General features: G+C 34.9%; 1 protein-coding gene across 1 annotated transcript in view; it reads right to left on the reverse strand.

Annotated features, from left to right (window-relative positions):
- The window catches only part of LOC101681626 (integrin alpha-V), a 102,983-nt gene that overhangs the window by 40,384 nt on the left and 45,998 nt on the right, over nt 1–16,601 (reverse strand). The window contains exons 4-10 of the mRNA XM_004757851.3: nt 14,537–14,651; nt 9,784–9,845; nt 7,186–7,231; nt 4,104–4,229; nt 2,306–2,350; nt 1,421–1,464; nt 1,275–1,331 (exon numbers count right to left, since the gene is read on the reverse strand). Of these exons, the coding sequence (XP_004757908.1) occupies nt 1,275–1,331; nt 1,421–1,464; nt 2,306–2,350; nt 4,104–4,229; nt 7,186–7,231; nt 9,784–9,845; nt 14,537–14,651 (495 nt within the window). The remainder of the gene's footprint in view (nt 1–1,274; nt 1,332–1,420; nt 1,465–2,305; nt 2,351–4,103; nt 4,230–7,185; nt 7,232–9,783; nt 9,846–14,536; nt 14,652–16,601) is intronic.

Here is a 16,601-nt window from a genome sequence, read left to right on the forward strand (position 1 = left end):
ACCAGATTTACAGTGGCATATACCTTGTCCAGTGCAATAAGACTGAGAATTTAGAGCCTAATTCTGTCCTAAAGTAAAACCTATATTTTCCCCCTCCCACAAACAGCTGAGGAGGACTAAAGAAAGCTTCTGGACTGTGTACAACATGATCCAGAGACACACATGGGCATCCAACAGGAGAAGCTGCTGGAGGTCAAGAAGTCACAGCCACACAAAAGGATAACCACCGTTGTCCCAACTCTTAACAGCCATCAGCTGCAGGCCACTCTGTGCTGTGTGCCAACCCTGACTGCCACACATGAGGTTTCTGGAGATCATGAGTCTACTTCCTTATTCTATCAATCCTCTCACACAGACCAACAATCTCTACTGAACAAGAAGTGGGCTTGAAGATACAGATTTTTCCAGTACGTACTAATTTTCCCTTTGTCTTTCCTAACTTGTCATTTAATTCTCTGAGATATACAATCAAAAATGTTATAAGATGCCCCTGCAGAAAAAGTCTAGTACCTTACAGTACTATTTTTTAAAAATATTTTTAATTCAATTAATTAACATATAACGTATTATTAGTTCCAGAGGCAGAGGTCAGTGATTCATCAGTCTTATATAATTAAAAGTACTACTTTTTAACTGAAGAACTTTTTTTTAAAGATTTTATTTATTTATTTGACAGAGAGAGAGAGATCACAAGTAGGCAGAGGCAGGCAGAGAGAGAGGGAGAAGCAGGCTCCCTGCTCAGCAGGGCTCAATGTGGGGCTCAATCCCAGGATCCTGAGATCATGACCTGAGCCAAAAGCAGAGGCTTAACCCACTGAGCCACCCAGGCACCCTTAACTGAAGAATGTTTTTTTTCATGTACTACATGTGAAGTTTACTTATAATATCTATAATGTACACATCTGTGCCAGGTTTTGTTTTGCATCAAATAAAATTAAAAGGCATAGATCACTTCTTAAGGGAGAATTTGATGACATCAGCAAAGAAAAAGGAAGTTTTTGTGGTTTTGTGTATACAACATGTATGCGTGCAATTTCTTTATTTCCTTAAAAAGCAAGCCATAATGTACAATTACTAAAGGCTCTGCTTACACAAATTACTTTGGTTAAAGGTGAATTCTTTAAAGCTTACTTTATATTTACAATACTGAATATTAAAACAATACTTATTATATAGTCAATGTAAAACATTATGATGTTATGAAGAAAAATTTCAAAACATTAGGAATGCTGATGTTAAAATGTTAAAATGAACCAAACATTTTAAAAGCATACCTGCTCACCAGTAAAATTGTATAAGGAGGACATGTTTTTCCCATCATAAATATAAACCTGTGGAGGAAAGACAAAAGCATATGAAATATAGTAAAATATAAGACAACCCAGAGGTTTTTTTTTTAGATTCCTTTTAATTTTCCTACCATTCCCAAAGTCCTCGCTGCTCTTGGAACACCTGAAACAAAGTCTGAAAAGAAAAACATGATTACTCACTTTCAAGACCAATATTGAAAACTACAGGAAGAAATGGATATATCAAAAAACCTCAAGTTCTGTTTTATTACTTCAGTAGAAAACAAATTTTAAAATCTTAAAAATTGGTACTCCAGAATAAATGACCATAGTATTTTTTAACTACAAAAATAAAATCTTTACAAAATACAGAAAGATTCTTGAGAACCCTCAGATAAATGCATGTGTGCCCTCAGGCATTTGTAATCTTATTAAAAAGAATGGCTAAGATAAAGTGACCTAAGAACAAAGAAGGCTATATCTACAGTAATGACAAATAATACAGAACAAAGTGAAATAGGGTAGAGGTGGCAGTGACACAGGAATATGGTCAAAACCAGGCAGTCTCTGACCCCTAAACTGAGCTCAGAAGGAAGATGGATGGACAGAGGATGGGGTAACAATCTTATAGGCAGAACCCAGAAAGTTACAAATTATATCTACAGAAAGAAGAAACTAAGCCCTTCCAAGAGGACTCAAACTACTGAAAGTAAGAAGGAAGAAGCTGAAGATAAAATACATTATTAGGGGCTGGAAAGGAGCAGACCGGAAAGATACTGGGGCCCCCAGCAACCTGCTGGCTCAGTGTTCAGCAGCTGCTAGAGAAAGTTTAATATAGACCAAGCTCAAGTCATGTACTAACATCTCCCTCATTTCTATTGCTACATTATATAGCAACGTTTTCAAACTCTAACTGCTGAGGTTTTTCAATGGCACCTGTTTTTCAATGGCACCTGTTTCAGATGCTTAGTCTATGTCTTTAGAAAAGAATTAAATATAGCTTAAGTGCATCATACCATCTATGCCATCGCCATTAAAATCTCCGACAGCCACAGAATAACCTGAAGGAGGAACAAAATAAGAAACACCATCAGGGCACACACAGTTACCTACAGCATACTTGCCGAGTAGGCTTTCCCTGAAAATATTTTCAAGTAGAACAGACTCCCGAACAAGCGGTTTAATGTGCACAGACTTACTTAGACAAGGGTTTTTTTCAATAAATATATACAGTACTGTAAATGTATGTTCTTTTCCTTATGGTTTTCTTAACATTTTCTTTTCTTCTAGCTTACTTTATTTTAGGAATATATAATATTCCCACAATATGCAATATTCCTACAATGTTAATTGACTGTGTTATTGCTAAGGCTTGCAGTCAACAACAGGCAATTAATTAGGTTTTGGAGGAATCAAAAGTTATATGCAGATTTGTGAACTGCACAGGGGTTGACGCACCTAGCCCTGCACTGATCAAGGGTGAAAATAATGCCCTTAGTAATGTAATATTTTGTTCTCTAGGGGTAAAAGATTCATATGCAAATGGTAAGTGAATTTAAAGGAAACAGCTAAACATTCAAATAGTATAGCTCTATTAGAAAAATAAGACTTTTACCAATTTTACAAAGGCATCTGTTAAGAACAATAAATTTCTTATAGATATGGAGAAGAGATAGACAATTAAGATTGCCAGAGGCAGGGGGTCACAGATGAGCAAAATGCATAAAGGTGATCAAAAGGTACAAACAACTGCTTATAAATAAGTCATGAGATGTAATGAGAACAAGGTGATTTAATTAATAATACCGCATTGTATATTGGAAGTTGTAACAGTAGAATTTAAAAGTTCTCATTACAAGAAAAAAAAATTCGTTAACTGTGTGTGGTGATAAATGTTAACTAGACTGACTGTGATTATTTCACAATATATAAAAATACCAAGTCATTATGTTGTATACCTAAGAGTAATATAATATTACAAGTCAATTATATCTCAATTTTTTTAAATGGTAAATCTGTAATTAAAGAAGAAACAAATAATAGATTTCCTCAATCAGCAAAGTACAGCTTCTGTCATATGTACTTGGTTTAATAAGAGAAGTTTAAAGGGAGGTAATAAAACTTAGTAAGTCTTAAAAACCATAGTTTAACATCATGAATAATATAGTAAACAGAAGCCTAGGAGTCAGACTGTCTGGGTTTGAATCTTAAAACAGCAATTTATTAAGTGAGTGACTTTAGGCAAGTTATTTTGCCTCTGTGCCTTAGTTTCTCTACCTACAAAATGGGAATAATAGCACTATACTTTTACAGACTTGTTGTAAAGATTAAGTCAATTAATACAAATGAAGCATTTAGAACAATGCCTAGAATATGCAAGCACACTTTAAAACTTATTTATTAGTACTGGGGTGCCTGGGTGGCTCAGTTGACTGAGCCCCAAGTTAGGCCCTGTGCTGGGCTTGGAGCCTGTTTAAGACTCTCTCTCTCTCTTTCTGCCTTGTCCCACTCCCCATTCATGCACTCTTTCTCTCAAAAAAAAAAAAAAAAAATTAATTAAAAAATAAAAATAAATAAGTTATTTATTATTAATCATCATTGTATAAATAACCACTCTTAAATTTCAACTACTGAAATATAACCTAAGTACTCAATAACAGTCTGAAACTGTTATGTTCCTGTTCTTTATATTTTAAAAAAAAAATCGTAATCTATTTCGCATATAAGATTTTCCAGCTTAAAGTAGCATATGTGAATACAGGAAAAGGAACACTGCAACTCCAGAAAATGAATACATATTTTAGTTTTACTCACCCAAATAACTGTCATCAAAAATAGCTTGAGCAGTCCGAGTTGCTAACTGGTTATTATATTTGATGCTGTAAACTTTGGGATCATATTTAGATACGATTTCTGCCACCTGATCTGAAATGAGCTGACCTGAAAAATATATATAAAATAAGTTTCTAATGGGAATTTATGATCCAGATGATAGAAGGCACCTGCGCAGATAGCATTAGAGATGAGTATTTCTAATTCTTAAACCTTAAATAACTCTCTATAATACTAGGTCTGAAATCTAATATTTCTAAAGTCACAATTACTTCTATTCAAGATAGTTCTTAAAATTAGCCACTGCTAGTAAACAAAAGTTATGAATATAGGATTTGTCTTAATTCACAAAGAAAATCGATGTTAAAGAACTGGAATAATAAAATCAAGGGCTGTTTCCCAAAGAAATATTAGAATTTGAAAATCCATTTAAATAATTACTTTTTCTTTTATAGTAAGAATAATTGGTTCAACTTGGTTTTTTTTTCCTCCCCCCACAAATTATTTGGACACCTTTAAGAAGCCTGAATGGGTAAGCTCACTTTTCTTCACAACCTTAAGTTACCAGGTCAATAAGAAATCCAGAGCACTACACAAAAATCAGATTGTTTCCTACCCTAAGAAAGGTTGGCTAATTTATCAAATGTCATCTCCATACATAAAGAAAATAATCTCTTCATTTCTGCTGTTTTAGAAAAAATTCATAATTAATGTTTATCAGTCTGTTCCAATATGTCCACAGAATTTGAGTCATCTATAGGGTAAGAACACTTCCTGTTTGAGTCACTACTTTATGCTCTGTGCCTAAACAGTACCTAACACATAGCAAGAACTCAGTAACTATTCCTTGAATCAAAGAACATATCTGGGGCGCTTGGGTGGCTCAGTGGGTCAAGTTCCTGCTTTCGGCTTGGGTCCTGATCTCAGGGTCCTGGGATTGAGCCCTGCGTTGGGCTCTCTGCTCAGTGGGGAGCCTGATTCCCCTTCTCTCTGCCTGCTGCTCTGCCTACTTGTGATCTCTCTTTCTCTCTCTGTCAATAAATAACTAAGTAAAATCTTAAAAAAAACACACACACACAGGAAAATGCCATCATCTCTTTTGAATAAAACATTGTAATTTTATCTATTTGTACAGAGGTAATTCTGAGATCTATGGAAAAATTCATTCTGACATACTTATTAATTCAGAGTAAAACCTGCTGATTTTACTCTTATTAGAACAAAATATTCTCTGTCCAGCCCCTGAATTTTTCAATGGCACAGCCTAGACCATTTATAATAAAATACCAATCAACACAGTGTCAATTATCTCTATCAGTCCTAACTTTTAAATAGGAATAAACAGGCACTATAGAATACTCAAAGGTATTACAAGAACGAGTCATCTAGTTCAGTCAGTTAAGTGTTTACCTTCAGCTCAGGTCAAGATCCCAAGGTCCTAGGATCGAATCCTGCCTCCCTGCCTCAGCCTTCTTGCCTTGGGCTCCCTGCTCAGCGGGGAACCTGCTTCTCCCTCTCCCTCTGCCATTTCCCTTGTTTGTGCTCTCTCTCTCTCTCTCTTTCGAATAAATAAATAAAATTAAAAAAAAAAAAAAAACAACTAGTCACAAAAACATGTTCACAGCTGTGTCTCCTAAAAAGGCAGTGGTAACAAGTGGTCCTGACTGAGAATCACAGAATCATCGTTGGTTCCCCGGTACTCCCAGCAGACACCTCCCTCCCCTCCACTGAATGACATAACTAACACTGAAGAAAAAAAATAAATAAATAAAAATCCGCGATTTTTATCTTACTAGAAAGCACTAATATCTCCTATTTTAATTTTCTATGCAGTTAAGCTATTTTTGTTTTCATTTTTAAACTGTAAAACCCAAAACGGTTTTCCTACATCATTTCATTTTCCCATAGGTGTATAAATTCACTGAAATTCACATTATTCTGTTTCAGTGAGTATGTTGATCCATCTCTCACTGATTTTTCTCTCCATCTTCTCCTTTGCCACCCCTTTCAACTTTTTACTTATTCCCATTTCTCATCCCTTCTTATTTTCTTTCTTTACTATTTTTCTTCAGTAAATCTCTTCCTTTAGTTTCCTTTTCTATGAAGCAAAAGCAAGCATGGATTTTCCTACAAAAAAAGCAAGTAAGGAAACCATAGTGTCGAATACAGAAGTAAAATTCAGAATTATGAAGTATTTGCACATTAATGTAGTTATAGATTTCTTCCAAATATTGGTAATGTTTAAATATCAGAATGCCAAAAAAACAAAAGTTCTGACATTGTAAACAGCACTTCTTAGCAGAAAACAAATGTAAGAATATATGAACTAAATAAATATCCATGTGTACGTAATGATAAATGAAACTAGTAAAGCAAGTAAGCAAGTTTAGTTACCTGTTTTGAAACTGTCAACAAATAATGATCTGTTATGCATTTGTACAAATGGTAATTTTACTAGGCCTCTCAAAATGACTGAAGCAAGTGTTTTATATTTATACTAATGCCAGTTTAATTACACTCTTTTGAAACTTATAAGATCCTCAATTTCAAAAACTCCCCACACACAAAGAAATCACTCTTGATGTCAGTAATTAATGAGAAAATAACCACTTAAATATTCTAATGAGCAATTCAAAATACTTTAAAACCATGAGCTTTCAGAATGCCAAAATTTGCCTGTCATAGATCAGTTCCACACTTCCTAATGCTTACATCATAGCCTCTGGAGTACAGAGATGAAGAAGCATATGCCACAAACAAAAATAAATTGTTTTAAATTACTTTATAGATTTGCTTTATTATTTACTTTAAAAACATTGTTTATTTTCTCCTAGGAATATATATAAATATATTACAATATGCCATATATTTTATTTTCTATATATCATACTATATATAGGATACTACAGTCCTTTTAAAAAAATACTGTACAACAGATAGTGATTATACATTTAAATTATATTTTTCAATTTCTTCCTTCAAAATAATTTGAAAAATCTCAGGCATATAAGCCAAGAAAGCATTCACAATCATTGCTGAGTAATTTAAAAAAATATTAACCTACCTTGCCAATAAAAGCTACCAGGACCACCAAGAAGTACTCTATCAGCCTAGATTAAATCAATCAACAGAAAGACATGTATTTAAAAACAGGCAGTTTGAAAGTTGAAAGCAATGTAATACACATAAGAGCTATATATGCATACACATCTAACACTTAATATATATAAAAGCTATATACATATATATACATATAACAAAATCATAAATCTCAAACTCCACTAACTCATTCTCAGTAAATTTTCATTGCCCCTTTTAAAATACATTAAAATACAATACAAATAAAAAAAATAGTTATAATGATTCAATATATGAAAATACACAAACACACACACTGATTCTATAGATCTGGCTGCTTCCTATACTTGTTATGAAGGACTAATGCAAAATATTTCTGAGTTACAATAAAGACAAAAATCACTGATTATGTCTATTACATTTGTGACTACACAGGCAAATTTCCTTCCTAAAAAATCATTAAAAATTCTTTGGCTAGGGGCGCCTGGGTAGCTCAGTGGGTTAAAACCTCTACCTTCAGGCGCCTGGGTGGCTCAGCGGGTTAAGGCCTCTGCCTTTGGCTCAGGTCATGATCTCAAGGTCCTGGGATTGAGTCCCGCACAGGGCTCTCTGCTCGACAGGGAGCCTGCTTCTCTGCCTCTCTCTGCCTACTTGTGATCTCTGTCTGTCAAATAAATAAATAAAATCTTAAAAAAAAAAACCTCTGCCTTCAGCTCAGGTCATGATCCCAGGGTCCTGGAATTGAGCCCTGCATAGGGTTCTCTGCTCAGCAGGGAGTCTGCTTCCCTTCCCCTCTCTCTGCCTGCCTCTCTGCCTACCTGTGATCTCTGTCCAACAAATAAATAAAAATCTTAAAAAAAAAAAATTCTTTGGCTAAGGAAAAATTATTTTTCATCCTGCAGATCTACACAGAAATGAAGTTAGAAGGTAAAATTTTCAGGGTATATTATATATACGAATTACACTTGACTAGTATTTCTTGTATCTTTAACAAACTGTAAGTATCTATTTCAAGGAAACTGTGTTTAGTGTTTGAGCATATTTTGATATTTCTTCCAACTGGAGAGAAAATAGTTTTCCCCTCCAAACATACATATAGCCCTAAGATTTCAACCGACAATTTCCTGCCCTGACTATGAAAAAGATACTTCTAAATTGTCTACTTTAAAAAGATACTTTTCAGGGGCCCCTGGGTGGCGCAATGGGTTAAGCCTCTACCTTTGGCTCAGGTCATGATCTCAGGGTCCTGGGATCGAGCCCCGCATTGGGCTCTCTGCTCAGCGGGGAGCCTGCTTCCCCCTCTCTCTCTGCCTGCCTCTCTGCCTATTTATGATCTCTCTGTGTCAAATAAATAAAGAAAAATCTTATAAAAAAAAAAGATACTTTTCACAAATGAGTTGAAGAAAGCAAACAGTTAATTTAGCTACGAATATTCACGGTATGAGACTATTTCTGGGGTTACATATGCATGGGCACAGGTACAGAAAACATGGACTTTCTTTTTTGAATCAACATCTATTTGAAAATATTTCATTAAAGTTTAAAGCTAGTATTTATTAATATACTTCTTGTTTTGCTTCCTCAAATTTTGAATTTTTAGTAATTACAAGCAAATTTTGAATTATGAATCTCAAACTGAGTGATTTAAATCAATTAGGAAGTAAAGAAAGTTAACTATAATTATAGACCTAGTCTAGAAAAAACTTTTTTAGTAAAGATAAAATACAAATTTTAAAAAATAAGAAAAAGCTTTATTAATTTTCTGAATTACATAACTGTGTAGTTTCTATTGTTTTAATAAATTTAAGGCATTTTCTAAGAAGGCCATATTGAGCTTTCTAAGGATGCTCTAAATTAAATCAATATATGTAAGATTTCTCTAGGTATAATTAATATTCTCAGGCTGATATTCAAAATGTTCATATATCCCAGCCCCCCCACCCAAAAAACCCACATACACAAAAGAAAGTGATACAAAGAAAAATACTCCAGAAAATTTTCCTTTGAAAACATACACTGAACTGTTATTTTAGGAAAATGGATAAAAACTATCAACTCTAGAGAGCATACTAGCTTAGTGAAAAATACATAGAGCCACACATATGAGATTTTTTACAGTAATTAAATTGTCCAACTTTACTTGGTGCCTGTAGGCACATGATAGATGGTAAACATGCACATTTCTCAGCTTTTATGTAACAAAACTACAATTTTGTAACAGAGCTCCTACTGACAAGATTTTGTGAAAAGCCAATTCCAGTCAAACAGGAAAAACTTTAATATTATATAAATTTATCTAACTGAAAATTTTAATATTAAGTCATAGTGGTTATCTGCATTTCTGAGGAGATTATCTACTGTCCTCCATTCCCATTCTGATGTCTATTTCAAATAAGCAACATCTTTTAGGGAGAGAATAATGTAAGGCAAAGAATATCAAAATACATAGGTCATTTTTATTAGCTATTTTCCTAAAACTTGTAATAGTTATTGAGAAGCTGAAGTATTGAGCAATTAATTTTTAACAATGGTTTAGATAATGAGATAGATCTGAATCTCACTCAGTCTTAAAGTAAGAACTTACTTTGGTAAAATCAATGCTGAATCCTCCTTGACAAAATCCCTGTCCATCAGCATCAATATTTTCTAAAATAAAAAGATTAGAAATATACACAAACCCCAAAACAAATAACATAAAACAAAACACGAGAAAAATCTCTATCACTGTAACCATAAGACAGTGTACCGTGAATTGGAAACATTCATTCACTCAAGCACTTAATGAGCTATTTTCACATTCTGAAAAAATTAGTATCCATTTTTATCAGCACCATTTTCTCAGATATGGCAAGAGAGATCAAAGTATCTGGAATAGTCACAAGGAAACAGAAACATCCCCTAAAATGGGAGATTTAAAACTTATTTTTAACCACAACCTACAGCAAGATTATATATCATAACCCATAAAACCCAATATTTACATGTTATATGTATATATAATAGATTCATCGATAAGACAAAATTTCACAAAACAGTATCAGTATTACCATGTACAATATATTCTGACATTTTCTATTTCATTCCATTTTTAAAAAAATTATTGGCTATGAACCACTGTTTTGAACTCATGAAACAAAGATGACTTGTGTTCTACGAGTTAAAAACTCCAATCCTAAATTGCTATTATTACCCTACAGTGTCTAGCCTATGGTCTTCACAAATCTATTACAAATACTGGTAAAGAGATACATACATTCCTAATACATACTTACCACACATACATTTTGTAGCCAACAACAATAAAAAAAACTATTAAAAACGTAGCTTGGAATTTTGGGAGAAAGCCAGGCCCTAACTTAACGTAGAGCAAAGAACAAAATATGAAACTATCTTCACAACCTATTTAGAACTGCAGTCTAATGAGCGTGAACACCTTTAAACATGACACTTTCAATTATTTTCCAGATGATTAACGGACTCACTAGTTAGACTCTTTTGTAGTTACCTTTTATCTGGCAGTTTTCACAAAAGGAAACGATTTCTGGACAATTAGCCAATTCATTCAGATTAACTCTAATCATGCAAATTAACTCTAATCATGAGTAATACTGTACCTTGAATACAGGTTAGGATAAACCTGAAAACTCTCCCTTGTTTTATTTTGAGGGTAATAAGGAACAATGAAAACACTACTCTTTAGTTATCAAGGAACTCTTCTAGTCAATGTTACAATATGTAAATCATTATGCTATATAGTATTTACTAAATTTCCCACCCAAACACAGGAACCAAAAATATCTATTTTCAGTACAACTGAAAGGACAACTTCCAAAAATTTTTGTCAAATACTCTCATCAAAAATTTTGAACACATTCTAAAAACCTGGGAACTGCCCCAAGATGACACACTTAATAACTAAATTTAGATTTGTTTTAGAAAATAGCCTCAAGAGTGTAATGCTACCCCAATGTAAATTTTTCTAACCAAGAGGGAATGGGAAAATGTGTGCTGGGCTTTCCAGTATCTAGTGAATCATACTGAGGAATCCTGCTCTGACCTCAAGTCAGCCATTTATTTCCCTTATTCAAGTTGTATTCAGGGGAACTATTTCAGGCCATTTATAAAGACATCCCTTTTTGATTATCAAACCGTATATTTTTCTGCTTTATTTGGTTTCCCAGAACACGATTGTCCTTTAAAATTTTCTTAACAGGTACGTATTAAACTGAGTGTTTAAGGCAATGTAAAGAATTTTATGCTAACCACAAGCTATTTCAGTGAAGGCTTTTGTTTTCATTCCGACAGATAAATAATATTTCTCCCATTCCTCAAGCCTGACAGCATGATAAATAATATTACTGATTATGATAGTAAGAGCAGCTAATGTTTATTAAGCCCATTCCCCAAGCCACATACTGTACTAAAGTATTTTCCAAGGCATTATCTTTTAAAATCTTATGCAATCCTATGAGAGATACTATTATCATTCACGATTTATAGATAAGGAAATGAAGGCTTACAGAAATTAAGTAACTTGACCAGAGTCAGCCAGCTAGTAAGAGAGCAGGGATCTGAGCCCAGTGTGTCCACACCATTAACCTGCACTATCTCAAATCAACCATGTACTCAGAATTTCCTGAGTAAAAATCAAGGGGGAAGAAAAGGCAACTAGCTTTCAAAACAGAAAAATCTACAGACACAGCCTGATCATGGAATTGAAAGTATTGAAGTTATAGGATTTGTGGCTCTGGAACTTTTAGAGAGACACCTGGCCTATTGTGTAAAGCCATTAGGCCATAGATAGTTATGAAAAGCCAAAAGCAAATATAATTAGGAATAAGGAAATTTTTTACTGACAGTGAAGTTTCATGCCCAGGGTGTCCACAGAAGTCATGCTGAAAACAAAAGCAAACAAACAAACAAAAAGCCCCACAAACTACCAAAACAAGCCAAGTTATCAATTAACAACGCAGCCCTTCAAACTTGGCATGTAAAATCAGTCATTGTCTGCATGATTTAATGAAGCATGAAGAAAATACAAAATACAAAAACTGCACCTCTAAAGTCTGTTATCCAAATCTGTGTTTTTAACAAGGGTGAAAACAAAGGCCCAGAGTGATTAAGTAAATCACGCATAGCTACAGGAGGTTTTTGACAAAAGGTGAGAGAGAATATAACCCAGGTTCTCAGATTCCCTTTCCTGAGCACTTTTTTTTCCTGCGGTCATGTTGCCCCTTGTAATCTGGGCCTGTAGGTAGCTTCATATCGCAAAGGTTACACCAAAAAGCATGCATGTACAATGATCAGGGGAAACTGAAAGCCAGATTTATTAGGAAGAAGGGCATTCACTTTGATTTTTGAAGTCATTCTTTTGTTTTTTCAAAGATTTGAGGTATTATTATTTGATCAGGGATCAACAAACTTTTTCTGTAAAGGACCAGATACTATTTTAGACTTAGGGGCTATATGGTCACTGTGGCAACCACTCAGCTCTCCCTTTATACACAGCATGTAAACAAATTGGGGCGGAGGGGGGCAGTAATCCAATAAAATTTTATTTACGAAAAGAGGCTCACAAGCCAGTTTTGTGACCTGATTTGGATGTTAAATACTTCAGAAAATAAGGCTGAAAACAACTTTACAATTTCTGTGCCAATATGTAAAATTTCTGTGTCTAAACCAAACAAACAGATCAGGCTCTCTGCTCAGCAGGGAGCCTGCTTCCTCCTCTCTCTCTGCCTACTTGTGATCTCTGTCTGTCAAATAAATAAATAAAATCTTAAAAAAAAAAACAAAACTACTCACTACTATAAGATCTGGGAAAAAAATTACTTGTAATCATCCTAATCTCAGTTCCCACACCTACCATGTGTGAATAAGGGTGATTTTTGTAGGTCAGTCCATCATGTAAGTGGGAAGTTACAAACCTGGCATGCAAGAGTTAGCTCATTCCTCATAGCTATAAGATTATCTTTTCATAACAGGAACATCTTTGCAATACAGCAAAACATGAATTTAGTTCTCGCATGTTCCACATACCACAAAGACAGGAGTCCTATGACCAAGACAGCAACACAAAGGTGATGATACAGATGACATCAAGCACTGAGTGTAGGGCTGCCAGCCTCCTCTGGTCTGTATGCTTTCTGGCCTATCCTCATAAATAATGCAGTTCTGGAGGTATCATTCTTTTGATGTGTACCTCTCACTTACAACAAATAGGGTAAAGTTGGTGGATTAAGAAGTAAGTGTTAATAAAAATCATTTGCAATTTCCTGAAGGTTTAAGTGCTTAGAATTTTGAAGACTGAAAAATTCCTTTGGCCTGGTGTCCTAAGTCAACTAACATGGAAAAAAAAGAATTTTAGCACTAACAGTCTTACATGTTGTACTTTTATTATTAATTCCCTCTACCAAACTATCTGGTGACCAATGGAACAAAGAAAAGTATCAGTCTAAGGTGGCTCAGTAGGCTAAGCATCTGGCTTCAGCTCAGGTCTGAATCTCAGGGTCCTGTGATCAAGCCCCACATAGCTTAGTGGGGAGTCTGCTTCTCCCTCTGCCTCTCTCCCCTGCTCGTGCTCTTTCTCTCTCTTTTTGTCTCTAATAAATAAATAAAATCTTAAAAAAAAAAAAAAAGAACTGGAATCTCCATTGGAAAAGCACTATCAAAACTATAAGTGCTCAAAATCACCTTTAATCAAAATATGAATTTCATATGAAATTTCAAATAATATTAGACAACAAAGTGAGATCTTTTCAACCATCAAAAGAGGAGTAAGCTTGATAAAAGATGAACAGAGAAACTCTGATTTAAAAGAAAGAAAATTCAGGAACGCTTGGCTGATTCAGTCGGTAGAGCATATGACTACTGATCTTGCTGTTGTGAGTTTAAGCCCCAGGTTGGGTGTAAAGATTATTTAAAAGAAAATCTTTCAAAAAAATTTTTTAATAAAAAAAAAAATTAATGGAGGAAAACTCCAACATAGGAGTCCTGAGCTCAATGCTTCACCTTTCTATATAAACTCTGGCTCTTTTTAAAGACTTTTTTTTTTTTTTTTTAACATTTAACACCATTATTAATATAAAACTCTAGTTCTTATGAAATTGCCCTGTGGAGTTTTCCTAAAAAGGAAGGTACCCAGGCCTGACAGAGGATCTATTGCATCAGAATCTTTTATATAGGAGTCCCACATCTATGTTAGAGAAGCTCAATGGAACATCTTTTGGCTCACACACAATATATCTACAATTTTTAATACACACACACACACACACACGTAACAAAGTAGGCTTCCCAACCCTCTTTTAAAAGCTGGTACAACTTCCTACACATACTTGATCTACATGGGGCATACTCCACAGTCTTGGTTCCATACTGAAGAAAACATGTTCCAACAGGCTCTCTCTCCTGTTTCATTTCAGTCCTCCAGTGGTAGAGCGGGGCACAGGCCTAAAATCAAAGGGGATAGTCCACAACATAAAAATTCCCTGAAAAACTGAGCATTTCAGACAATCTGTATTACTCTAGAATTCAAAAACACTTTCTAAGCATTAATAAAAATTAATCAAACTTGTCTTATACCAAGAATTCCTTATTACCACAGTGGATACAGATTTAAAAAGTACTTTCCTCACATATTCCTTTTCAAAATAGTTACCAAAACTATTTCATATAGCATTTATCTTGATATTATGCACTAGGCTGATGGTCACAAATCAAGTTAATGTTTTAACTAAATAACATTCTCATGCATGTAGAATATACCCTGAAGTTATAAAGCAAGTAATTTGTTATTAAGAAAAAATAGGGATGCCTGGGTGGCTCAGTCATTAAACATCTGCCTTTGGCTCAGGTCACAATCTCAGGGTCCTGAAATCAAGTCCCACATTGGGCTCCCTGCTCAGTGGGGAGTGTACTTCTCCCTCTCACTCTGCCTGCTGCTCCCCCTGCTTGTGTGTGCACTCTCTCTTTGTCTGGAAAATGAATAAATAAAATCTTAAAAAAAAAAAAAAAAGAAAGACTTCAGAGTGCTTATTTTACCTCCTTTCCAAATAATGACCTTTTTGTTTTTGGTGTTACAGATTTTAACATCATGTACAAGCAGTGAAATAATGCGTATTTTAATAACATAGTAATTTACCAAAATGAACATTTAACTTGCTGGAAAAAGGTTCAATTAACTCTTTGTAATACTCTTTTGAAGCAAAACATTAACACAAACACTGCAGAAATTTATAGCAGGTTATTTTATATCTACCTTGAAAAAGGTGAAAGGAGACAATTATTGCTACTTCTCTACATGAACTTGATGTTTCACATACACAGATTATTTATTTGCTCCTCCTGCTTATGTCTGCTTCTGTGCTTTCTGCCTAGAGTGCCCCCACTCTCAACCCCATCCTTCATTTCCAACTGGACACATCCATTAAAACTCCTTTGAAATTGCAGCTCCTAGAATTCTTTCCTAATGCCCCACAACTGGATTTTTAAAAGCAGAAATGAAAACAATGCAGATAATTAAAACAAGGAAAGGCTTTCTGAGGAAGTGAAATGAAAGCTGAAATCAGAATGACAAAGGAGTTGGCCAAGTGAACATCAACAAGATGAGCATAAGACCGGCAGAGGGAACAAAAACACTGTGATACTAACTGCACTGACCAGTCATCTGGAAGGAACAAAGACCAGTCTAGCTAAAGCGTGTGAGGTGGCATGAGAAGAGCCACTGACCGGATTATGGAGGTGCTCCTAAACCAGAAGCAGCAGGGATTTGTCCTCTGAGAGTGATAGAAAATCACTTAACTGTTTTAATCAAGAAGATGAAATGCTCTGATTCCCTCTGGTCCTCCCATGGAGAATGGATTGCAGTTGAGGCAGGAAAGGAAGCAGAAAGAGGAGGAGAGCCTCTGCCATAACCCAGGCAGGCAATGGCGGTGGCTGCATACAGGGTGGAAATAGTGCAGGTGAGGACTTACTGATGGATGTGGAATATATTCCCAAAGCCAAACTGATAGGGCTTGCTGGTGGATGAGGTGGAGAGTCATGCCTCTAAACGAGGTGGGAAGGTTTTATATGGAAACAGTTATCTTTGTATTTTTCCTTTTTTAATTGTTATTTATTTATGTATTTATTTTATTTCAGAGAGAGAGAGACAGAACACAAGCAGGGCGGGTTGCAGAGGGAGAGAGAGAAGCAGGCTCTCCACTGAGCAGGAAGCCTGACACAGGCCTGATCCCAGCATCCTAAGACCACAACTTGAGTCAAAGGCAGATGCCCAACTGACTGAGCCACCCAGGTATCCCTGTGTTTTTTTTTCTTTTTGATAGTGGGTAAAAAGAGTTCTATTTTGGCCATGTTCATTTTCAGTAATATACAAGATATCCAAATGGAAATGCCACACAG

Source organism: Mustela putorius, unplaced genomic scaffold (genome assembly GCF_011764305.1).
Source record: "Mustela putorius furo isolate JIRA1106 unplaced genomic scaffold, ASM1176430v1.1 tig00003867_pilon_pilon_pilon, whole genome shotgun sequence".
NCBI classification, from domain to species: Eukaryota; Metazoa; Chordata; class Mammalia; order Carnivora; family Mustelidae; genus Mustela; species Mustela putorius.